General features: G+C 37.5%; 1 protein-coding gene across 6 annotated transcripts in view; it reads right to left on the bottom strand.

Annotated features, from left to right (window-relative positions):
• Positions 1-24,793: 24,793 nt before the first annotated feature.
• NVL (nuclear VCP like) overlaps positions 24,794-26,559 on the bottom strand; it is an 84,616-nt gene continuing 82,850 nt past the window's right edge. For all 6 annotated transcript variants that reach the window (XM_012547910.3, XM_031967056.1, XM_031967055.1 and 3 more), the window contains exon 23: positions 24,794-25,094. In XM_012547910.3, coding sequence (XP_012403364.3) covers positions 25,050-25,094 — 45 coding nt within the window. In that variant the 3' untranslated portion in view covers positions 24,794-25,049. The remainder of the gene's footprint in view (positions 25,095-26,559) is intronic.

Raw genomic sequence — 26,559 nt, 5'->3', positions numbered from 1 at the left:
CAGGATGTTTCCTTCTCTTCCTGGGAGCCCTCTGGAAAAATGGAATCTATAAAGCTTTATTCATGTTTCCTTTTGTTTTTGTAGTTAATGTGACATCCCACTGTTTTTGAAGGGAACCTGCTTCAGAGTCCTCAGCAGGCCACCCTCCTGTCCCTGGCATGCGTGTTCAGGCCTTTGGGATTAATTAGTTCAGGTGGTAAAAACTGGAAAAAAAAAAAAAAGCCCTCGGGTGTTAACATTTTCCCCTTCACTAAGTCAAACAGGATCAGGCTCTTAAGTCAAGCGAACAGTTTATTTTTCTGGTCAGGTGGGAGCCATTCAGAGATCATGACTAGAAACGCTGACTAAGGGCCAAAGGCCAGACTTGTCTGCTGGGCAAATATTATGCCATTTCTGCTTCTTCCTTGTCCTCTTAAAAGTTATTCAAATTCTGTTTTAGATACTTGCTAGTTGTGTGACCCTGAGCAAGTCACTTAACCCTATTTGCTTCAGTTTCCTTATTTATAAAATATATAATAATCAATAAAAGCTATATAATAGTATACAATAAAATCTGTGTAATAATCTATGATATGATAATTTATAAAACCTATATAGGTTATTATATTATGTATATTATTTTAGATTATGTATCATAAGATTTTAATTATATACTATTATATATGATATATATCATATATACAAGCTATATAATAAAATCTGTATAGTATATAATCTATAACAACATATGTAATATATATATATATATACACATATATACACACATAATATAATAATATATAAAATGAGCTAGAGGAGTAAACAGCAAACCACTCCAGTATCTCTGCCAAAAAAGCCCTAAATGGAGTCATGAAGACTTGGACACTACTAAACAACCAAAAAAACAGACTTCTCTAAATTCTCTCCCTCCATGTGAATATCGAATATTATTTTGTTTTAAAATCCACTTACTGCTCTAAGTTATTTCAGATTCTACTTTCTTTTCATGGCCTTCAGGATGGCCTGGGAATCAGGACTGGAGTTCTAGTACCTGTTTTGTGAACTGGGACAAATGTTTTTAATGTGTGAGATTCAATTTCCTTATCTGTAGAATAGGATAGTTGAGCTTGATGGTTCCAAAGTTCCCATCTAGTAATATATATTTTTTTAATTAAAATTTTTATTTTACTTTTCTTTAAAAAAAAAAATCATTTCCCCCAATTACATGTAAAACAAATTTTTATTTTTATTTTTTTCCCTGAGGTAATTGGGATTAAGTGACTTGCCCAGGGTCACACAGTTAGGAAGTGTTTAGTGTCTGAGATCAGATTTGAACTATGATCCTCCTGACTTCAGGGCTGGTGCTCTATCCACTGTGTCACCTAGCTGCTCCTTAATTTTAAATTAAAAAAATATATATTTTGAGTTTCAAATTCTTTCTTTTCTTCCTTCTTTCCCCCTCCCCTTATTGAAAAGGCAAACAATTTGACAGGTTATACATGCTAGCTTTTCCCCCCAATTAAATTTTTTACATTTCTTTTAAAAAAATTTTGATATCTAATTTCCCCAATTACACACAAAACAATTTAAAATTTTTAATGTAAAATTTAATTTAAAATTTAAAAAATTTTTGAATTCCAAATTCTCTCCCTCACTCTCTTGCCTCATTGAGAGGGCATACAATTTGACATAGATTATACTTGCTAGCACTATATTTCTTTTTTTCTGAAAGCTGTTTAATTACATTATTATTGTTGCTTGCAGCATTTTTATATGGTCATTGATAAGATTGGTTTTCTTCATTTGATAACTGCTTATTTATATACTTTGATCACTTACTTATTGTGCAATGGATCTTCTTATATACTTGAACCAGTTCTTTATATCTTAGTACTAAATTTCCTTAAACCTCTTCTATAGGGACAGCTAGGTGCACAGTGGATAGAGCACCAGCCCTGAAGTCAGGAGGACCCGAGTTCAAATCTCAGTCAGACACTTAATACTTCGCAGCTGTGTGACCCTGGGCCCAATTGTCCCAGGGAAAAAACAACCAGACTGGGGAAGACTGCAGAAATGAAGGGTTCCTGCTCTTACCCTCTCCTCCCCCCTCCCTCTTTCCATCTCCTGCAGACCAAATGGAGCTGTTACACTTATCTAGAAATTGCCCAATCTTGACTTTTCTCAATTCTCCTCCTTCTTGGTCTTTCAGTAACTTTTGACACTATTATGTCAAAATAGTTTTCACCACTTTCTCATATTTCTCTTCCTTCCTTCTGACTACTTGGGTTCAGTCTCCTCCTGGGTTGTTATCCATCTCCTACTCTCTAATGTTGTCTGTGACAAAGCTCTCCCACCACCACCACCATCATCACCCTCACAACAACCTTGAGAGGGAGGTGCTACTGCTAACCCCATTTTACAGATAAGGAAACTGGGGCAGACAAAGGTACAATCAGTTCTGTGATAAGGATCTGAATTCTTATCTTTCTGACCTCGAGAACTGGTTCTATCCACCATGATCCCTAGCTCTCTGTGCCCTATTTTCACTCCCTAGACTGTAATTTGAATGATTTTGATGAGGTCTAGATATCTAGTACCTAAATGAAATTAGGGTTTAGTTCGGGGGTTCCCTCTTCAATTTCATCTTCTAGGGACATAATTATCATTCATCTATATTTCCTGGAGATAGATGTGCATGGATGCATGTACATATGTGTATCCAATTATTCACACACACACCCCCATTCTGAGTTCTAGTCCCAAATATCCCAGCAACATCCTTTTAAATATTTTCCCCCTTGTTCTTTCTTCCTCTCCCCTCCCTCCGCCCCCATTGTCTTTCTCTCAGTACCTGACTTTTAACCCTCCATCTTCCCTTTGTGTGCCTTTGTGTGGGAGGTACCGTCTTCCTCACTTCCTCTTCATAGAACCAACCCTCACTTCCAGACTAAATCAACACTTTCTGCAGAAAAAAACAAAACAAATTTCCTGATTTCCCCAGGGCTAATGCCCTCACTCACTACTTTGTATTTAACTACATTGTTATACATGCACAGTAGTCTCCTTTGAGCCAAAGTAAGCCAGGTGGTCCTGAAATTCAAATTTCCCCTCAGATACTCACTGGGCATCTGTAAAATGAGAATAAAAATTAACAGCACTCACCTTGTGGGCTTGTGAGGGCAAATAATAAATGCTAGCTATCATTAATTAATTAATTTTAATTAAGTAATTAATTATTAACATGACCATTTAATCAATCTTTCCCCTTTCTCCCACAAGCTCTAGCCATTCATAATGGGCTTCTAGCTGGAAATCTCCATCTGAATGTCCAACAGTCGTCTCAGACTTAACAGATGCAGATGGAACCCCTTTCCTCCCCAGCTTCCCTGGCTCTCGGCTCTCTGATCATCCGGGCCTCATGCTCATATTCCATCAGCCGCCAAGTCTAGGATCCCCCAGCCCTCCACCTGTCAGCTCAGGTGAAAGTTTTAGTTGGTCCTGCTCCTTTTCTTTGATTTCCTCGTTTGTTTACGTGTTTCATTTCCCCAGTAGAGTCTAAGTTACTCAAGGAAGGAACTCGTTTCCATTCTGATCCCTAATCAATCACTTAATGCTTTGCCCACGGCGAGTCCTTCAGCAATGTTTCCACAATTGGGAATCGGATCTCTGCGAATGGAGGAAAAAAAAAGATGAATGTTCTCTTGGACATGTGCAACTTGTGATCTTTGGGGCCCTCTGAAGTGCAGTTTCATAATTTGCTAAGAAAATGAAGGGTGTAAAGGGGATTGTAGGGTCTTTCCCCAGTAAATCAAGTAGTGAAGAGAGAAAGCTGTTTTTAAGGCTTCTTTCCTAGAAATGACACTGCTAATTCTAAGTGGATTTTAACCTAGTCATTAAGCCAAGCCCATTTCTGGTTGTGCTTTGTTTGAATCAGCAAAATTATATGCTTCGAATCAGCAAAAAAATCATATATTTCTTCTCAAAGATTTCCATGATTCAAACTTCTCAGGGATTAACTAACCTCCCACTTACTTCACTACCTACCTGAGGTCTTTTGTCCTTAAAACTCCAGCAAGTGGTTTTTTTTTTTTTGAACTCCAGCTGCATAATATTTACCAAGATAAGGCAGAGCTGGGGCAGCGAGGAGGAAGAGGAAGAAGTAACAGCTTGGTGGTCACTGGCTCCGACCCATTTCCCCGGGGCCCCAACCGTGGCTGGGTTTGGAAACACCCCACCAGCTGCTCTTTCATACCTTTGCTAGCAACCTGTGGTTTCCTGGCCTCCTCTCAACTGCACAGCCCCCGACCCACTCGCAGGGTCCTGGAAAAGGCTCTGGAGGCATTTCTAATAACCGCACAGCACCTACTACGAGTCCACTGCTTTACAGTGATTTTCCCATTGGATCCTCACAACAGCTCTGGGAGTGGGTGCTATTATTATCCCCATTTTACAGATGAAGAAACTAAGGCAGGCAGAGGTTTGAATGGCGTGGCCAGAGCTGCACAGCTAAAGAAGGTCTGAGGGCACTTTTGAATCCAGCACCCATCCACTGCACCAAATCGCTGCTTCTATTTATCAATGAAGGGCCTGAACATTTAGGGATATTTTCATGCTTTTACTTCAGGCTCTTCCTCATTAATATTATTATAAATAGAGATTTAATTAAAAAAAAAAAAAAGCTCTGATTTCACTGATACAGGGAACTCCCAGGTGAGGAAATTCTCTCCACTGATGCAAACTTAAAGCCTTAGAGAGTTGCCAGGAACTTTGGGAGGTTATGTAATGCCGAAGAAACTGAGCAAGACAGAGATTAGAGACCACTTAAATAGTTTATTAAATGGAGAGAAATACTGGGACCAATGCATCCAAGGTTGATCCCAGGGCTAGACGAGACTCTCATCTCAAGGAGTCTAGCCCCGAGCTTTTTATGGAATAACTAGAACAATGACATTACTGATATTCTAATGACATCTGAAATGGATAAACCTTTATCTTGTCAAACATTAAGGAACGTCTATAAAACCTTTCTCTCAAACATTAAGAGGGAATTAAGAGGTTATAACCTAAGGCAGAATAACGAACTAGGACAATTGGAGAAACTGTGTCACAACATTAAAAGGGAACTTTGGCATAAGAGTTAAGGGGTTTACCTAGGATCCCACAGATGAGACACAGCAGGCGTCTGAGGCAGGACTCGGAACCTCATTGGTTCTTAATAAATATCTACTAAAAATTGTCATAGTACTGATCACTCAAAGGGTTTAACTGGATTGGACTGAATATAGAGTGCCCTCTCCCTCCCTCACTCTCTCCCTTTCCTTCACTTCCTCTTTTGTCTTCCTCTACCTTCTTCCCCCTCTTTCCCTCCCTCCTTCTCTCCCTTATTCTTTTTCTCTCTTTTCCTATTTTGCCTCCTTCCTTTCCTTCTGCTCTCCTTCCCTCCCTCCTCTCCCTTCTATCTCTCTCTCTTCCCTCCTTTTCTTTCTCCTTTCCTCCTCTCCTCCCTCCCTGTTTTCCCCCCTCTCTTTTTCTTTCTTCCCTCTCTCCCTCTCTATCTTTCTCTCCCTATCTCTTCCTCTCTCCTCTCTTTCTCTGTCTCTCTGTCTCTCTCTCTCTCCTACACACACATTCATACACAATTATAATACATCTGCGAATAAACCTTAAAACTGAACTTTTAAACACTTTAAAAATTACTTTGAGCTCCAAATTTTCTTCCCTCTTGCCACTTCCCCCACTCGTGGAGAAGGCAAGCAATATGACACCCATGTGAATGCGCTAAAACGCTGAGACACCCAGTAATTGTGGGGGGGGAAGAGGATACAGTCTATATTTAGAGAAATGAGGTAATTTCGGACACAAAAGGCCCAGGTACACTGCAGTAGCATTGGAATGGGCGTATTTCTCACTATTTTGGTTTATCATCCATCCCCTAGAAAATCTGAGCAAATTGTTTACAGAGTGCCCCCGAGCTGGAGATCAAGGGTACTAATCACTCTCCCACTCACCAGGTACAAAACTTTGGAATGTTCTTTTGTTTTTCCCTCCCTCTAACTCCCTTTCCAGTCAGTTGTGAAACCCTGTTGATTCTATTTCCTCATTATACTATCTCTTGCATCCTATCTCAAATTCTCCTTTCATATAATCACTGACACAATTCTTGCCCTTATTACTCCTTGCCGAGATGATAATAAGAGCTTCCTAATTGATTCAAAAACCTTTAAGTGGTTCCCTATTTTATGATAAAAAGCAAATTCTTTAGTCTGACATTTTAAGCCTTTCCCAATCTAGTTCCCACCTACCTTTCCCATCCTCCCTCACCTTATTCCTCTTCTTGCAAAATTCATCATTTCAGCAAAACTTGACTTTCTAGATTTCTTGAACTCAACATGCCATTCCCTAAAGCCTTCTATTTAAAAACAAATTTTCTCCCATGCCTCGATTTCACTCCTTTTTCATCTCTATCTTTGAGCTTTTTTCTTCCTTCAAAGCTCAGGTTCAGGTATCATTTCCTATGAATCTGATTTTCCAGATCCTCAGCTTTTGATGTTTCAGCTTTTCTCAGTTATTCCTTTTTAACTTGTTTATTTAAAACTAAATAAAAAAAAAAATAAGAAAAAGACATAAAAAAGAGAAGAAAAAGTAAAAACAAAACATTTTCATGTGCTCAGCAGAACATCAGGGAGGATTCAAAATATGTAATGGTAAATTTCCATTTCAAAAAAAATCTTAAAGTAATGACATTATATTCACGAGTGTCCATCTTTTCTTTCCTTCCTTGTAGGTTAGTCTTTAGGTCTTTGTTGTGCACTTTTTATATTATTCTTTTTTCCCCTTTATACCCTCTTTCATTCCCCCTCCAACAGGCTATGCATAATCAAGGATATAATTATGTATACATACACACATTTGCACACATGTATATCTATACACACATATACCTAAATGCAAACATATAGACATATAAACACACATTTACACATATGTAAATATACATCTCAAACAATATTAATCAATGATTTCTAGCCCTATATTTTTTCCTAATAAATTCTACTCTTGATCTTTGTTATAGTGTTTGTGACTATCTTATTTCCTATCCCTGCTAATTTTTCTACTTTAGTTCTACTCCTTAACTTGCCTTATTATTACTTAACTCTTCCCTATTCTTGGATCCCTCGCTTAGATTCTCCTTCCACCTTTCCTCCCTTTTTATTCCTTTCCTAATAATGTATACACTTGTCACGTTTTCATAAATCTACATACCCTTCTATACTCCACCTTATCCTATTCTCTACCCCCTTATTTCTTTATAGATTTTGGAGAGAGCTGTACCCCTCATGATATATACATGTATATGTATGCATGTATGTATGTATTATTCCCTGTTGAACCTATTTCTGATGTGAGTAAATTTTTAGAGCCACCAGTCTCCTCTCCCTTCTCTAATTTCTCTGTGTAGGTTCTTTCTCTGCACGTCATTCATATAGCATAGTTTAGCTAATAAAAATAGCATTACTGTTTTTATCCTTTCCTAGATAGTTTTGTTTTTTAGAGTCAAATCATCCTCATCTCTACCCCAATTTTTCTTTTAGACTACCCAATTACTAACTCAGTCTTAGATACATGGTTTGTATTTCCACATATTGAAACCATAAACAGTTGGTTGTTATTGAGCCTCTTGAGATTAGTTTTTGATGTTGGCTTTTATATGTTCCATTTTCTATTGAGTTCAGGTTAAATTGAGATAGAATCATTAAAATCTGTGAGTTTATTAAATGGCCATTTTTTTTCATTCAATATTATGCTTAATTTTGCTGGACATAATATTTTTGGCTGCAAATTTAATTCTTTTGATTGTTGATACTATATTCCAGGACCTGTAGTCTTTTATTACAGCTATACTATAGAATTATACTATAGAATTTGTTATAGAGAATGATGGTCATGGTGGTTGTTTTTTGTAAAATTTTCTCTTTGATCTTGGGGTTTCAAAATTTAGCAATAATGTTCCTATATGTTTTCCTTATAGCTTCTCTTTGAGACGATTTGTGCTTTTCTTTTTTCCTATTTCTATTTTCCCTTCTTGTTCTATCACTTCAGGACCATTTTCTTTGATTATTTCTTATATTATTGTGTCAAGGTCCTTTTTTTGGTTCCAACTTTCAGTTAGTCCAATTATTCTTGTTTTCTCTTCTTGAGTAACATGTTCGTCAGATGTTATTTTTCTTATGTTTCACATCATGTTCTATTTTTTCATTCTTTACATTCTGTTTTGTTATTTCTTGGTCTCTTATAGTCTCACTGGCTTCCCCTTGTGCCAATTCTAATTTGCAAAACATTATTTTCTCCTTTAAGACTCTAGATCTCCTTTCCTAGTCAGCTGGCTTTGTTTTCATAATCTTCTTATTTTTCTTGGATGGTTCTTATTTTATTTTAGTTTTAGTTTTAGTTTTTCCTCAGTCTCTCTCATTTTATTTTATTTATTTATTTTATTAAAGCTTTTTATTTACAAAACATATGCATGGGTAATTTTTCAACACTGACCCTTGCAAAGTCTTCTGTTCCAAATTATCCCCTCCTTGCCTTTACCCTCTCCCCTAGATGGCAGGTAGTCCAATACATGTTAAATATGTTCAAATATATGTTATATGTAATATATCTCATTTTATTTTAAAAGGGTTTTTTTGAGGTCTATAAATTATCTCTGGGCAAGTTGCCATTTACCTTTACTCTTTGGGGTAGAAGAAGCTTTTTTTACTTCAGTATCCTCCTTTGAAGATAAACACTGGTCTTTCCTATTCCCATGGTAAGTTTTTATGGTTGGATTCTTTTTTCTGTTCATTTTGTTTTTAAATGAGAACTTATTAGTGTAAGCATCTCTACTTGGGGGGAGGCTGGGGTCTCTAACTTTACTTCAGCTCTCCCCTCTGACCAAGAACCCCAAACCAAGAGCTCCCCTCTCCTGCACGTGCCCACAGCCAGCAGTGCTCTTGCCCTTGCTGCTTCTGCACTCCCCTAGTACTGGTTCCTTCTCGCCCAGGACCCTATCTCTGCACTACAGCTGGGCCTGGTGTTCAGCTGTGGTTCCCTCTGTCTGCTCAGACGCAGAACCCCAACTTCCCAGCTGATTTCCTGTGGTTCCTGCTTAGGCTCCAGCCAAATCCTGCTTCCCTCAGGGCTTCTCGCTTGATGTTTCTGCAGAGCTAGCCTAGAGGGCTTTGTTTCCAACCTGGAATCTTTCTTCCTGTCTTGGTTTGTGCCAGGAGGACTCCTGTTCTGCCCCAAGTGCTTTTCTGTGTTTTAACAATCAAAGTTCACCCTTAAGCACGCTTTTGTTCCATTTGTGGGGGAGAGTTTGAAATTTTCTAACCTATTCTGACATCTTCCCATAATCCTCCTCAATGATTCCCATAGGCCTTCCTCTGATCTCTCCCTCAGCCCTTTAGCTCATTCTCTTTGTATTATATTTTTTTGATCTATGTGTTCAATGTAGAATGGAAACACTTTGAAAGAAGGCGGCTATTGCATTCTCTTTTCTGTATTCCCATCTATGAAGTGAAGTGTTTTATTTATTTTTAATTATAGCTTTTTATTTTCCAAATATATACATGGATAATTTTTGACATCCACCCCTACAAAATCCTGTGTTCTAATTTTTTTTCCCCTCCCTTTCCCACCCTGAAGTGAAGTGTTATATGCAGATGTGGCTTAAGAGATTTTTAAGAATGAACTTCATTGATGTTGGAGGGAGGGAGGAGACTCTTGCATGAATTTACTAGTGTCAGCAGTACATAAGTGATGCATGTTATGGGGCTAATTCCTACTCCATTTCCCAGAACTTGATGGGAAAGGTGAGATTTGAGAAAATAATATTCACAGTGACGACAACAATGTAAATGCAAAGAACAAAGGCATATCAATAAATGAATGGATGGATAACTAAATAAAATATATGTATGTATGTACACATACCTATAAGTACCATTGTCAGTCATCCTAACTTTTGTCTTAGCACTAGACTCTGATGAAAAACATTAGAAAAGAGTCTTCACTGTTCAAAATAGATATCAGACACAGGACTGTGTTTTATTTTCTTAACCACAAAAGAAATGTTTATAAAATGCATTAATTATAAGCATGCACAAACAAATACTTAAATTTGAGAAATTTTGTGGAAGTGCAAATGGTTAAAGAGTAAGGGGGAGGAGAGGAAGTAAAGTTAATGAATACAGATATCTTTTTCTAAGAGTTTGGCTGAGAAAGAGAATAAAAAATATAGGATGATAGGATGAAGAAACAAATGAGCTTAGTCTATGTTATTTATGGAGGAAGAGAGTCAGGTATATTTGAAAGCAGAAGGGAAAGAAGCAATAAATATATAAAAAGAGGCAGAAGATTAAGTAGAAGGACAGACAAGGTAAAAATCTATTGGAGAAGATTGGGATGGGATGGGATCCAAAGCACCTGTAGAAGAATTGAATTTCACAAGTAAGAGGATCACATCATCATTAGAAACACTGAAGAGAAAGAGAAGAGTTAAGGGATAAGGTCAATATTGACCTTATCCCTTAACTCTTCTCTTTCCCTTCAGATTAAAGGAAAAGGGATTTCAGGAGGCATAACCTCAAATATCTCAGGAAAGTAAGAAGAGAAGTCCTTAGCTGAAATGGTAGGAAAGGGGATTTAAGGAAACTGAGGAACTGGGAAATAAGGAAATTTGAAGAAATATTGACATGGAAGCAGAAGTGGGGAGGAAACAAAGATGGTATCCTAGGTGATAAATTTCTTGAGAAAAGAAAATAACCAGGTCAGTATACAACAACCACCTTAAATTATCTTAGGCAGAAAAATTTAATACTGTGAACTTGTTTCTTTTATCTTTTTTTTTCCTCAATAGTATTTTATTTTTTCTAAATACATGTAAAGATAGTTTTCAACATTCATTTTTGCAAGGTTTTTCCTTGCAAAAAAAAAAAAAAAATGTTCCAAATTTTTTCTCCCTTCCTCCCTTACCACCCCTTTCCCCAAGATAGCAAAAAATCAGATATAGGTTATAAAAGTACAATACTTTTAAACATATTTCTATATCTTTCATATTGTGCAAGAAAAAATCAGACCAAAAAAGAAAAAAAAAACTACAAGAAAGGAAAAACAAGCAAAGAAACAAAAAAGTAAAAATAGTATGTTTTGCTCCACATTCAGTTTTCTCTCTCTGGAAGTAGATAGAATTGTCTGGGATCATTGCATTGCTGAGAAAAGCTAAATCTATCATAATTGATCGTGTGGACTTTTTTAAAGGAGGAGGAGTTGTTGAGTGACTGTAAGAAAAGAGTCTGGAAGCAGCAGTTAGAAGCAAGGGATATTTCAAAGTTTCCTTTTAAAGTGTAGGTATGGAAGGGTATGGGTGATAATATAGCCATTGGTAGAGATGAAGGAAAAGGATGTAGTTAGTTGAAGGGGAGCCAAATCTCAATAAATTTTGCTAGATGGAAAGAGGAGGAAGAGAAGTCCAAGATAAAAAGGGAATATGTTCACTCTGGAAAGGGAATTTCAGGGGGCAGAGAAAAAGAGTTTCAAGGTAGGATTAAGATATCAGGTGGGGAGGGGGCAGCTAGGTAGTGAAGTGAATAGAGCACCAGACCTGAAGTCAGGAGGACCTGAGTTCAAATCCAGCCTCAGACACTTAACACTTCCTAGCTCTATGACCCTGGGCAAGTCACTTAACCCCAATTTCTTCAGGGGAAACAAAAGATATTGGGTAGGGTAGCATTGAAGAGGAAGAGGATGAAAGAATAATAAACTGTAGTTGGGGATTATTTTCTTCAATGTGGCCAGTGATATATTAATATAGGGATAAGTAAAGAAAGAAGTAGTAAGAAGTTGTTAGCAATGGGTAATAGAGGGCAGTAGATGAAAAATAAAACTCACAGTCTCCAGAGGATAATGTTATTTTTCCATGGGAAGGAAAGGCTAATTTTCCTGCTATTGCTGATCTTTCTTTGAGATATCTGGGAGAAGAGTAGGGCTTTATTGTATCCTGAATAGTAATAAGAACCATCATTTCATCAGATATTTGCAACATTTTATGTTGCAGTATTCGTGATATAAACAAAGGCTTAATTTTTTTTCCATTTAGGATCCCTTTATATCCGAGAAATTTTTACACAACTCTAGGTATATAAAACAGGTATAAAAACCAAACATTTGCTGATAATCAAAAATCAAAAAAATCAAAAAAACAATTCTTTGGTATACATATATATTTTTTTTAACATTTATTAAAGAAAAAAGCAAATTTGTCATATTAATGAGATGGATGCACTTTTTATTTTTACATAAAGAACTAAATCTTGGTAGAATATTTGGTATTTTTTATTGCTGGCAAAAGTTTTAGAACCTCACATTCAGTTACATGATCTTATGTGGGATTGAGACCCACAAATTAAGAAGGTTTGAAAAATCAGATCAAACCAGTACACACCTCTCCGATTGGCTAAGGTGACAGGAAAAGATAATGAGGAATGTTGGAGGGGATGTGGGAAAACTGGGACACTGATACATTGTTGGTGGAATTGTGAACACATCCAGCCATTCTGGAGAGCAATTTGGAACGATGCTCAAAAAGTTATCAAGCTGTGCATACCCTTTGATCCAGCAGTGTTTCTACTGGGCTTATATCCCAAAGAGATTATAAAGAAGGGAAAGGGACCTGTATGTGCACGAATGTTTGTGGCAGCCCTCTTTGTAGTGGCCAGAAACTGGAAACTGAGTGAATGCCCATTAATTGGAGAAAGGCTGAATAAATTGTGGTATATGAATATTATGGAATATTATTGTTCTGTAAGAAATGACCAACAGGATGATTTCAGAGAGACCTGGAGAGACTTACACGAACTGATGCTGAGTGAAATGAGCACAATCAGCAGATCATTGTACACGGCAACAACAAGATTATATGATGATCAATTCTGATGGACGTGGCCCTCTTTAACAATGAATTGATTCAGACTAGTTCCAATTGTTCAGTAATGAAGAGACTCATCTCTAGCCAGAGAACTATGGGAAATGAGCGTGGACCACAACATAGCATTTTCACTCTTTCTGTTATTGTTTGCTTGCATTTTCATTTTTTCTTTCTAGATCCGATTTTTCTTGTGCAGCAAGATAACTATAACTATGTATACATGTATTGGATTTAACATATGTTTTAACATATTTAACATATAACTGGACTACCTGCCATCTGGATGAGGGGGTGGGGTAAGGAAGGGAAAATTTGGAACAGAAGGTTTTGTAATTGTCAATGTTGAAAAATTACCCATGCATATGTTTTGTCAATAAAAAGCTATAATAAAAAAAAGAAAAATCAGATCAAAAAGGAAAAAAATGAGAAAGAAAACAAAATGCAAACAAATAACAAAAAGAGGTTTTCTTTTTTTAAAAAATAATTTTAATAGATTTTTTTTGAGAATGCTATTCTCCTTCTCTACTAGGCATCTAATATGACAAATTTTTTTTTGGAAGAGGAAACAAAAATCAGCATATCATTTTTAAAATCATCCCGCTTGTCATTTCTTGTAACACAACAATATTCCATTATGTTCATATACAATTTCTTCTGTCATTCCTCAATTGATGGTTATCCCCTTAACTTCCAATTCTTTGCTACCACATAAAGAGCTGCTATAAATATTCTTGCACATGTGGGCTCTTTTCTCTTTTTTAAGATCTCTTTGGGCTACTGACCTCATGGTAGTATTGCTGGATCAAAGGGTATGCAGTTTGATAGCCCTTTGGAACTAATTACTGATTGATATCAATTGGCCTGGAACCACGTTCTAACCTGTGAGTGGCTGGAGCTGAAACAGAGCCAGGTAGAGACATGTGAACATGTGATGGAGAAACCTGGGAAATAAGGGGAGCTAAATCCCTCGGTGAATCTTGGTATTGGTCCCAGTAATGTACTTTGCTAGAGGGTGATATCATCCTGAAAGTATTGCCAAGTTCAGGACCCAGACTGCTTGCTGGGCTTTAGCTCTGGGAAATAGTATCTCTAAAATATTTTGACATCAATATATTGACAAAAGTCTGAAAACCTATGCAGAGTATAACACTTGTAGAGCCCCTACCTCTGTGAAGGGCTAAGTTGGGGATATCTTTTCCTATCTCAACTGAGTTCCACTTGATTTTTAATAATTTTGATATATATATATATATATGTATATATATATATACACATACATACTTTGATATATATATACACACACATACATATATTTTAGTCATCTATCCATCCATTCATTTATTGATATGCCTTTGTTCTTTTCATTTACATTGTTGTCGTCACTGTGGATATTATTTACTTGCTCTGCTTACTTCACTTTTTTATCAGTTCATATATATCCTTCCATGCTCCTATCACACAATTCCCACAACACATTAGGAATCTATTCCTTTCATGTATGTGTACTTGTTTAGCTACTTCAATTATTGCGCATCTACTTTGTTTTCAATTCAAGGATCACTATAAATATTTGGGAGTATATGGGGATGTTTTTTTTTTTTTTTTATATTGATAGCTTCCTTGGGGATATAAGTTCAGTAATGGAGTCTCAAGTTCAAAGGATCATTTTAATCACTTTAGTTGCAACTTTCAAATTGTTTTCCAAAATAGTCATATCATTTCACAGCTCCACCAACAATGTATTAGTGTGCCTATCTTTGCACAACTCTAACATTTTTGAAGCCCATAACTAGAATCTGAATCTAAATCTGTTGACTCCAAAACCATGTACTACTTAATCTGCTTATAATAATGTACTTTGGAGAATTAAAATGTAGTTGTTTTCTTATTGGGACCTTGTATCCTTTTTGTATAGAGAACATTGTTCTTGAAAGGCCTATGGAAGATTTCTTGAAATACAGAACCTAGATTCTTTTTATTTATATCTTCTGGCATATAACTCATAAGATTGTTTTCTTTCCCATTTGCTTTGTAGCATTAGTCATTTTTGCCTTGAATTGTCATATCTCCATCTAGGGGCAGGGCAACAAGGACTTTGTCCTGAAATCCATGTCAGAGTGGGCAGCTTCCTGATGGCTATCTATTATGTCATCTACCAGCGTCATGCACTGTCCTTGAGAGTCAACTACTGTGCACTCACCCACTCCCAACTCTAGTATTCACAAGTTCTGGCACCAAACTCTTTGGAAGATAGGCTGCCCCCATTCATGGTGTGACTTCTCCCAAGTTGGGTAGACTATCCTTTACATCAGGGCTTTCTAAACTCTCCACTTGTATGCCCTTTTTGCTTGAGGTTTTTTACATAACCCCTGATACACAGGTTATAAAATAGATATTACAAACCAAACATTTACTGATAATTAATCATAAAGAAATTTATTTTAAGACAAAATTTTGGTATATACATAATTTTACCATTTATTAAAGGCAAAAGTAAACTTGCATGTTTGTGGGTGTGCTTATGTATTCTAACATGAAAAATTAAATCTTGGCAGAATATCTGTTACCTTTTATTGTTGCCAAATTTTTTGGGACCCCTCACATTCAGTTATGAGATTGCCCCCAATTTTTCTTTTCTTTAATTTTATGCCTATCAAACAATCTGAAGAATGATTTGACTTCCCAAGTAACCCTAAAGGTTACTCCCAAAAAGTCCCTACCTAAAAAATAACCTAAAAAACCAAAAGATCTTTACCCTTAAAAAAAATTCAATTTTTTCAATTATGTGTAAAAACATTTGCTTTTTAAATTTTTGAACTGTATATTCTCTCCCTCCCTCTTTTCCCTACTCCTTGAGACATTATGCAATTTGATAAAGGTTATACATGTACAATCACTAGAGGACTGTGAAGAGTGAATGTGGATTACAACATACATATTTTCATTTTGTAGTTATTTGCTTGCCTTTTTTTCCCCTTTTTGATTAGCTTTTTCTTGTCCAGCATGATAAATATGGAAATGTTTAGAAAAATCATACATGTTTAACCTATATTGGATTACTTGTTGTCTAGGAGAGTGAGGGGGGAGGGATAGAGAAAAATTTGGAACACAAAGTTTTCCAAGGGTGAATATTGAAAACTATCTTTGTGTGTATTTTGAAAATAAAAAGCTATTATTAAAAAAAGGAGAAGAAGAGAAAAATAGTGTATTTTGTTCTGCATTGAGACTCCATTAGTTTTTTCTCTGGAGGCAGATAGCATTTTTTGTCATGAATCCTTTGGAATTGTCTTGGATCATTGTATTGTTGAGAATAGCTGAGTCATTCACAGTTGTTTATTACACAATATTGCTAATTGCAATTTGCAATATTGCAATAGCAATATTCTCTTGGTTCTGCCCACTTGATTCTGTATCAGTCCATGCAAGTTTTCCAGGTTTTTCTGAAATCACCCTGCTTATCATTTTTTATAGCAGAATAGTTTATACATATATTCTCTACACAATGCAATAGTCATGCACCACAACTTGCTCAGCCATTTCCCAATTGATGGACCATCCTCGAAATTTCCAATTCTTTGCTTCCACAAAAAAGAGCTGCTATTAAGGTTTTTGTACATGTAAGTTTGTCTCTCCACCCCCTTTATAATCTCTTTAGGTTAAGTTAATAGAAGTGAGATTATTGGGTCAAAGGATATGCACCATTTTATAGCTTTTTAGATAGTTCCAAATTGCTCTCTAGAATAATTGGATCAGTTCACAACTCTACCAATAGTGTATTAATATCTCAGTTTTCCTACATCCCTTCCAACATTTGTCACTGTCCTTTTTTTTTTTTTTGTCAGACTAGCCAGTCTGATCGATGTGAGGGGGTATCTCAGAATTGTTTTAATTTGCATTTCTTTAATCAATATTCACTTATGACTCTTTTGCCATCCAGTTTAAATCCCACCTCTACCGGGAAGCACTGATCAGTTCAGCCTGGGATGTTCTCCATAGTGAATATGGAAAGCCACAAGCTGTTTGTTCAATTCTCAGGTGAGGGCAATGATAGCACCCGCTTCCCAGGGTGGAGGAGTGGGGGGGGGGGGGGGGGGATCAAACCAGGTCATTGTGACAAAAGGCAATATCCCATAGTGGATAAAGGTGAACTTGTGCTTAACTCCTCCCTTTAACACACATTGGGCACATAATCCTGGAGAAATCATAAAACCCCTTAGAGTTCTGGGCAGAAAAAGTGAGTAACGACCCCTCCAGAAGGAGTTTCTCCATCTAGATGTTTCCTAATTGCTTCCACAGCCAAATTGTAAATTCCTTTAGATCAGGAAACAGTCTTGCTTCCTTGTATTGTTGAGTTCCCTTGACATTTATGGTAGCACATTTCTCAAGCAGCTCAGAATGGTTGGATTGATGGGATGTTCTGAAATCCTAAGGGACAGCACAAATCCAACTCGGCCAGTAATAATAAACGAGGAATGACCAATCTAATATTTGACCTAACGGCTTTATTGAACTTAAAGAAAGAAAAAAATGTCCTTCGTCAGTTCTAATCTGTCACAAAGGGGATAGGGCCATGCCATCTTTTTTACTGTTTATTTGTCATAATTAAAACATTAGAATCACCTGAACCGACTGAGAAGCTGTGGTACTCAGTGATTACACCTTGCTGGAATTTCCAGTTAAAGACAAATTGCCCGACTTATCAAGTTATACCTGAACACTTCCCATTGCTAATTGTGCCCCAGAAAGGGGAAAGAAAAGTCAAGTCCCTGGTAAATGTCGAGGCTCCTTCCCAGTTACATTACAGGCTGCTTTTTGCAGGTTTATCAGCAATGTTTTATCTTAATTGCTTTTGCCTAGCTGAGGGACCTCCTGGAGCGCAGTGGAGCAACTTTTAATTATAATGTGGAAACTTACTACAGAGCCAGCTAATCAGGTTTCAGTTTGTGGGAAAGAGGAAAACAGAGGAGGGAGGAGATAGCACCATAGCAGGGAGTTTTGTGCCAAAAAAGCACCTTTAATCACCACCAGGCAGTTCTCATAAGCACAGTTAAAGGAGCAGGAGCCAGGACCTACCGGGGGCTTTGGTTTTTCTTCTTAATTCAGGCTGGGGTCAGACCGCAGAACTGCATCCACCTTAATCGGCCAGCTGGTTTAATGGCATGCCCTTCAGTAATGACATAGGGGTCATAGACTGTGCATAAAAGCTGCATGTTGACTTAGAAAACCACGTATTGTCTGTATTTTATTGTATTTTTATTTGTTAAATGTTTCCCAATGCATTTTGTTCTGGTGCAGCCAGGCTAATGTGGGAGTGTTTGGGGCCTGTGGAGCTAGGTTTCGACATCTCTGCTTCAACTTTCTTATAAATGAAGCTACAACCCAGGTCAACCACATTGAGGTGGACAGTGAGTTTCCTTATACCTATGGGAATATCTTACTCTCTGGAGCAGCTGGATGATGCAGTGGATAGAGCACCAGCCCTGAAGTCAGAAGGACCTGAGTTCAAATCTGACCTCAGACACTTAACACTTGTAGCTGTGTGACCCTGGGCAAGTCACTTAACCCCAATTGCCTCAGCAAAAAAAGAAAAAAAAGAAAAGAAAAAGAAAAAAAGTAACCTCATCTTCTTTCAGAAGGAAGTTCATCAATTAACCTAAATCTACAACTGACCTTTGCCATGTGTACACTTTTTTTTGCCCCAATATGGCCTTGCGATATGACTTCAATTTTGGAGAGTTACCTTGATTATGAAAATGAAGTGCAAGTGAAGGGAGAAAGAGCTACCTTTAGAAAGTACTAGCTCCATGTCCTAGCCCTAAGCCATTTGGGGTCTCTGGGTTTTCTCATCTGCAGAATGAGGGGTTTAGACTGGATGGCCTCTCAGAGCTCGTGTAGCTCTAGCTGTATGATCCCAGGACCTTGCTTGTACTGCAGATCTTGAGTTTTCAGTCCCTTCCAAGGCTCTCTGTACCTGGATTTCCCAATCTCATTATGACTATTAGTCTCATTCCATCTTTCTGACCTGTATCCAGTCTATTATGTCTAACACCATCATGGGGGCATGAAGGATTTAAAATTTTCATTAGTTTTGGAAGAATGGCTAAGATTTAGAATAACGCAAATAAAATGGAAAAGGCTTTTTAGGCAGACCGAACAACATAAAGAATGACACTGAAGATAATTGTATAAATATGTATACATAGATTGGATTGAACAAATATTTTTAACACGTTTAACATATATTGGATTACTTGCCATGTAGGGGAGGGAATGGGGGGAAAGGGGGAGAAAATTTGGCTTTGCAAGGGTCAATGTTGAAAAATTATCCATGCCTATGTTTTGTAAATAAAAAGCTTTAATAATAATTTTTTAAAAAGACACTTAAGTTACTTGGCACAAACTGTTCCGGGAATATGAGGAGGCTGGTCTGGCTGAAGCAGAGGGTTTGGCCATAACAGTTAAAACTACAGGAAATGCAGCTCATCAGGGAAAGTGGAGCCAGATTATAAAGAAAACTGAGCGCTGGAAAGGCGCCTGTGTTTGATGTGGCAGGCCCCAGAGATGCCCTTGTGGGATAAGGGAAGGTGGTCACACAAGACGGGTAGTGTTTGGGATGAAATGCCCTGACAGCAACCTGAGGGACTGGAGCAATCAAAGCACAAAAGGCTTCAAAAACTGGGCAAGGAGGGGGTGGGAGTCTGCCATTCCCACACCGTGATGTGAGCCTCGGACGAAATGGTGTCTATGGGAGCAGCTGGATCTAAGAGTTATTCTACCTGTCGAGTATCTTTCAGGAAGGTCAGTCACTCAACAAGTATTGTGCCAGACACAATGTAAAGTGCTAGATAAACATGTAGTTGGAAACCAGATCTCAGAAATAAAGAAAAAAGGAAAAGGCAAAAATATAGTCCCTGCCCTTAAGGAGACTAATATCACACACACACACACAAATACACAGACACACAGACAGACAGACACACACACACACAGACACACAACTTACCTTCCAGTCACACTGGAGTACTGCCTGTTTTCTCAGCCTCCACTAGAACAATAATAGTACATTAGACCGCAGCCAAAATTTCTTTGGATGATTATTTTCCTTCATTCTTCAAGAGGACAAATGACACGACCATATCAGCCTCCATCTGTGGTGTGTCCGAAGGTCCAACCGACCCAAGCTCAGAATGCTCCGCCACAGGTCGGGCACAGCAGTCCACGTGAATATTTGGGATGAATTCTCTAAATTTATGCATTTTGCATTTCTTTTGAACTATTTCCATTCTGCTTCACTACCAGATCACAGCCTTCTCTGATGCAGGGATCCCATGCTGGGCAGTCCTTCGCCAGTCTCCCATGATTATGCTTCAGCAACACCTTCAGAATGCCCCGTTATCGCTTCTAATCACCAAGTGAGCGCCTGCCTTGGGTGGGTGTTCTGTGAAAGGCATTTTTGTCTGGCCTCCACCCGTGGCCAGCCCACCAAGTCGTTCTCTCTGCAGCAGCTGGAAGGCTTTGCAGTTTAATTCCAAAAAGGACCTCAGTGTCCAGAGCCTCCCACTGCCAGGCGACCCACTGCTCAGATCTCACAGGCACACAGCCTTCCTTTGGATGAGCAGCTAACTCTCTCTTCTCCTGCATTTTCCTCTGCAGCCTCCCGGAGGCTGAGCTGGCTCTGGCAACATGAACATCAGCCTCATTCTCGATGTCCCTGGAAGGCCCACTGCCAAGGTAAGTGCCGGTATCCCTATTCAGAGCCTCCTCACCTGCCGTAACCAGGTTCCGCGGCGGATGGGATGGCTGCTGACTGGCCGGGCGCCTGCTGTCTTGTTCTTCGGCCAAAATGAGCCCACACGGCGGAGAACCGGCCCGTAGTTGGTGGCATCCCAGCTTCAGAGGCTGCATCGAACGCGCCAGGGGGTAGGGTATGTGTAGGGGAGACTGGTACCTACTTGGGTGGGAGGGACACCGAGGCCTTTTCGGAGTTGCTTTCTACCAGCTAAAACTATGGTCAAATTAAATGGCATTAATTTTTTGCTTAAATATTTGGACCTCCAGATTTACAGCCTGCAAAAAAAGGAAAATTTTTAGTTCATTATAATATAAAAGTAATACTGTAACTTAGTAGACACCCTCTAGGCTAGCATTTCTTGTAAACAACGTATGGATTCTTCCTCCTCATCCACTATGCTGAGGTCTTTATCAGTTCGAGCCATCCACATATTTAAGATCACAGCCTATTTTCCTCCATCTTATTCTCATACTTTCCTTGTTTCTCACTCCCTCTTTACAAAGGTGGCGGTGAGAAAGCTCAGTGCAATCTGTTTCTGCTCTCCTGCCCAAGATCTTTGTTTTGCCCATTACTCAATTACAAGCTATTTTTTCTTTTAATTCCTAGATCCTTAGTTTGTTTTGCTTAAGACTACTCCCTCCTTTCCCTCTTCCCTTTCTCATGTCCCCATTTCTCTAGTAAACATTTTGTCTTTTTGTACCCAACTATGTGTCTAAGTATCTTTTTCTACCTTTGACTGGTTCAGATGTGTGAGGTTCAAGGCTCAGTCTCATTCCCTCTTGTTCTTGCATAGCCCTCAATGGGATGCAGGCCACTACGAGAGAGAATTTTCTTCCTTCTTCCTTTCTGTTTCCTCGCCCACTGAATTCCTTTCTATTTTTTTTTTTTCAATCATTAAAACAGAATCAATTCCTGTTAAAAGTTCCCTGGATCTCTCCAACAATAAGAGTCCTTAGGGGATACGCCTATCATCAGCTCATATCAGAATGTAAACAGTTTTTTCTTGTTTTGTCCCTTATGATTACTCATTGTATTTGCCTTTTTATGCTTCCGATTCTTGTGCATTTCAAAATTTGTATGCAGCTCGGTCTTATCAGAAATACTCTATTTCACGAATAAAGATCTATTTCTACCTCTACCCTCACCTGTGACAGTACTCAAGTTTTGCCAGGTAAACTATTATTGTTGGAAGTCTATACTTTTGCCTTCTGAAATTTCTATATTTCAATATAATGATGGCTGTTAAATCGTGTGTGATCCTCAATCTGGTTATTTGATACCTGAATTTTTTTCTGTTTATACTAGTTTTTGTTTGACCTTGGAAACTCTGGATTTTGGAGTTTTCATTTGGGCGTTTTTTTCAGGAGGTGATGGATAGATTCTATTTTCATTCTATTTTTCTATTTTTTAAATCTGGCTCTTGGTTCTAAGAAATTGCAGTTGTACAGTTTCTTGAAAGATGATCTCTTTTTGGTCATGTATTTCAGGTAATCCAATGATTCTTAAAACTTTTTTTACTTCTGTTTTCCATGTCAACTGTTTTTGCTATGAGATAATATGTAACTTTTATCTTTTTAGTCTCTTGACTTTCATAGTTCTTGTCTAATGGAGTGAGTCACTGGCTTCTGGACCAAAGTCAACTCTAATTTTCAGATTTTTCTTAGGCAAGGTTTTGTACTCTCTGTGACAAGATATTAATTCTCCCAATTCTTTGTTTTGTGACTCTCATTTCTTTTCTAATTTCTCCCTTTGTTCTTCTCATTTTACTAACAGAAACATGTATAAACTTCTTGATTGAATCTGCATTGGTAGGACAGGGCTATACTTTATCAGTAAAATCCCAGTCTGATTTTGTTCTCAGTTCCTTCTTGAAATTCTTTTGAGCTTTCTGGAACACATAAAAAAACGAAGACTCATCATGTGACACATTAAACTTGATTAGCTGAAGCAGAAGGACCAGTTATTTTGCCTGTTTTAAAAACAAAAATACTGAACATTGCCTTTTGAGGGGTTATTCAAACTGGGAACATAAATGGCAAATACTTCGGCCCTGATCTAAAAATAGCACCTGTCCTATTTCCACAGTTTTATCATTTTCTTCAAAGGGCCAAAGGGTGCTAGTTTCTTTGATGGAATTTCAATAAAATCTCATGGAATGTTTGTTTAGAGGAAGTAGATGTAGTTGTACTTCTACTCCAGATATTTAATGTGGGCAGAGAGAGAAAGATAAAGAGAACATCTCCCTTGCTCCCATATAACTTTGTTTGTTTGTTCCTTCCCTTCCCCTGACCAAGGCAATCAAAGTGACTTAACAGGTTGTAACCTGCAAGTTATACTAGCTGTATATTGCTGGTACATGTCTGAGTATTACATTCGAACTCAGATCCTCCTTATTCCAGGGCTGTACCACCTAATTGCCTCCTTTTCTCTAAGGCATATCTATATCTATATCTATATATATATATAAAATTTTCAATACAGCTGTCCATTAAAAGACAAAATGGACCCTACTCGTCACAGAGGTATCTGATGAACCGTATATGTCATGACCTAAATGCTATTTCCAGAGAAGGATCGATGAAAAAATGCAACGTGTGTTAAAATAACTAGATTGTTTTAACCAATTTAGTTTGTCACAGCTTCATAGAATTTTGAGCTGGGAGGGAACTTTAGGGGTAGTCTCATCCAATTCTTCTCTCCCACCCCATTTCACAGATGAAAAATAGTAAATTCAGTCTCAAGTCTTCTGATCCCAAATTCAGTGTTGTTTTTTTCCCCATTATACCATGCTTTAAGCCTAGTCCTGCATCTAATTCTCACCAGCAGCACCCTCCCCCTTTCCTACTTCACTGCCAATTAAATCTTGAAAGGACTGATTTAAAAAGCTTTTTTTTTGATCCATATTAGACTTCTCATCTTCCACACCTTCAATCTTTTTCTTAATCACTGATGAAATCTAAAGATATGGCTGAAAGCCTACAGACACAAGCAGAGAGGTTTCAAACTAAGGAGAATAAAGTTTACTCCTTTTCTTCACAGAAGTGTGTTTGTCTTGCCTCGTAGGATAGTTGATAACATGTGAAAACTTATATTTGTACTATGTTGTACAAGTTCCTCTCCGATTATGAAATCTCTTTTTGAAAGGAAATATATACATGTTTACAATGATAATCACATTAAATTATTACATAAAAATAAATTTACTAAGGCTTTTAAAAACTTGTTTTTGCATTCAAAGATATTTTATTCATTGTTTTGTCTTTATCATTCTCCTTCTACTTTCTCACAATGTGTTATTTTTATAATCATTCAGTGAGAGTATAGAATATATCTAAATTTCATACAAATTTGAGCTGGAGAAAATGTGTGTCCAATACAGTGGATGACTCAATACTACTTATAATAATGCGAATAAAACAAATTCAATTCACAGGATAAATTGTAGACTTAACATTCACAGAGAGGGTAGGTAATGTCTTCATTTATTGATAATTGAAAATATTTAGAGAAATAAGTCAAAACCTGATGCCTGTCAGAATCCTTCAAGGTCAAGTAACCTGATTGATAACCTAGTTTCTTTTTTCTCTATCTGGACATTTCATTTAGGACCTCTTTCTACACACACACACACACACACACACACACACACTTTACCCCAGATGCTTTTTAGTTGGAGACACAAGACACAACACCACACCCACACCCATTACCCACACACTTACTTTACCCCAGATGCTTTTTAGTTGGAGATGGCAGTTTTCTTTAGGCAGTATGCTAAATCTGAAGTAGCGCCCATACCAAAGATAAATTTCAGTCTCCAAATTTAGAAATCCAAGATTAAAATGTCAGCCCCTTCTTCCAAATGTGGGATTGCCTTAAAATTTACATTTATAAAGCACTCATTGATAAACAGGGCAAAGACCAGACCTCAGATCACTATCTTAAAACAGTATTTTTTTCTAAAACAAAAACTAAGAGGATTGTGAGAAGACAACTCGTTCACAGTTAATGAGAGTAAATAAACTCAACTAAAGAAATATATAATATAAATATATAATTTATTTCATTTGGGTCTTTTACTTTTCAAAAGAAGTAAAATGAATGTCGCTGCAAAAAGTTCCACAGAAACTAAGGGGATCTTCAGTAATCGTTCCTGTTTACCATTTGATATTAAGCAGCTCACACTGGAAACCAGAGTTGTACCTGGGCCATCTTGAAAAGGCAAACAATCAAATGAAAATGTCAAGTTTTTCTCTTCCACACAAACACATGATGTAACTGAAGCATTCTTCTACAGACCAATACAGAGCGACACTATCTGCTGAGAGATTGCCGAAGTTTTTCATACATCATTTGATCCTAAAGATGCCACAGAGAGAAATAAGAGCATTAGGTTGCTGAAACGGAACACTGACACTACACATTTTATTCTCTTAACATCGTATATGTGCATTTCTTTAGGATCTCAAGTGACTGTTAGAGTTGTCTGCTTAAAATAGGTTCTCCTTTGATCTAGTTAATAAAGTTTTGGGGGGAAGCTACTACACACAGTACTGAGTAAGGATTGGGGTAGGAAGCAGAAATGGTAACTTTGGCAATAAAATAGCAGCCAAATCAAAGTGTTTACATGTGAACATTCTTTTAAGTGATGATTTGTCCCTGGCATTGAGTTGAATCTTTGCTTTCTCTTTATGCCATATTCAATCTGATTTTGTTTTCTCCTAGCACCCAACTAATTTTCCATCAGAGTTCAACTGCCTCAGCAAGGCAAATGAATATGGAACAAACTAGTTTCAGGGAGGGTAAGCAGCACCGGTAGCCAAGAGACTTTGCCGAGTGTTTTAGGATTTTGCCTGCATGGTGTAAATGTGCCTAGGCCATAGCTGTCTGGAAACAGGAGAGACCTGTGGAGGGCAGGAAGTGCTAAATTATAAGTCCTCACAGAGGCTGGAGAAAACTCCTAAATGCTCATTTACACTTCAATACCACCTTGCCCTTTGGGCGGATGCAATTCTCAGAAGCTAGGAGTAGTACGTGCTGTTACACATGAGTTACTGATGATGTAGTAACTATTAAGAGATTACTTGGGAACAAAGTAGTTCAGAACTAACAGAAGCCCTGGTTCTCTTTCCTTAATATTTACTTTCCTATTCTCGACTATGGATGTAGTTAGGTAATTAATATATCTGTAATAATTTTCAAGATAAAAAATATGACTGAAAAAGCAATCAATTTTGAGTAATCTCAAGGGTGACAATTACATTTTCCTACTAAACTTGGCAAAGCCAATTAATAAAGCAATCTTCAGAAAGTTACAAAAAGTAACTGTCCCGATTTTCACCAAAATATGAGGTAAAGCTTAGGGAGTGTGAAATAGGGGAAAATTGTGAAATAATCTACAGATTGCTTTAAATTTCTGAAATGAATAATAAATAATAAGCATTACACCAATTCTCATTGGTATTGAGGCTTGACTTTTCAAATCAAAACTACCCTCACATATTACTTTCCTTGGTGATTTCCATTATCCCTTTCTTCCCTTATTCAAAAAAAGAAAACAAAAACCAATCAATTAAGAATCATTTCTTTTCTCTTTCCCACATCATTCCCAGCTGACTCTTTCCACCCACCCTCCTTTTAAAAAAAATAAGAAAAGAACAAGAAAATATGCCTAACAAACGCACATAGTTGAGAGGAAAATTCCCTCACAGGTCACATTAAAAAAACATCTTATTTTTTGGATTTGGAGTTCAATCCCCCTCTGCAAGATGGTGGGAAGTCTGCTTCATTTTTGATCTCTGGTAGTTTGGGTTTGTCACTGCAC

The sequence above is a fragment of the Sarcophilus harrisii genome, chromosome 4 (assembly GCF_902635505.1).
Source record: "Sarcophilus harrisii chromosome 4, mSarHar1.11, whole genome shotgun sequence".
In the NCBI taxonomy this organism is placed as follows: Eukaryota; Metazoa; Chordata; class Mammalia; order Dasyuromorphia; family Dasyuridae; genus Sarcophilus; species Sarcophilus harrisii.
Note: the sequence above shows the minus strand (reverse complement) of the source record. Positions and strands in the feature narration are given on the sequence as shown.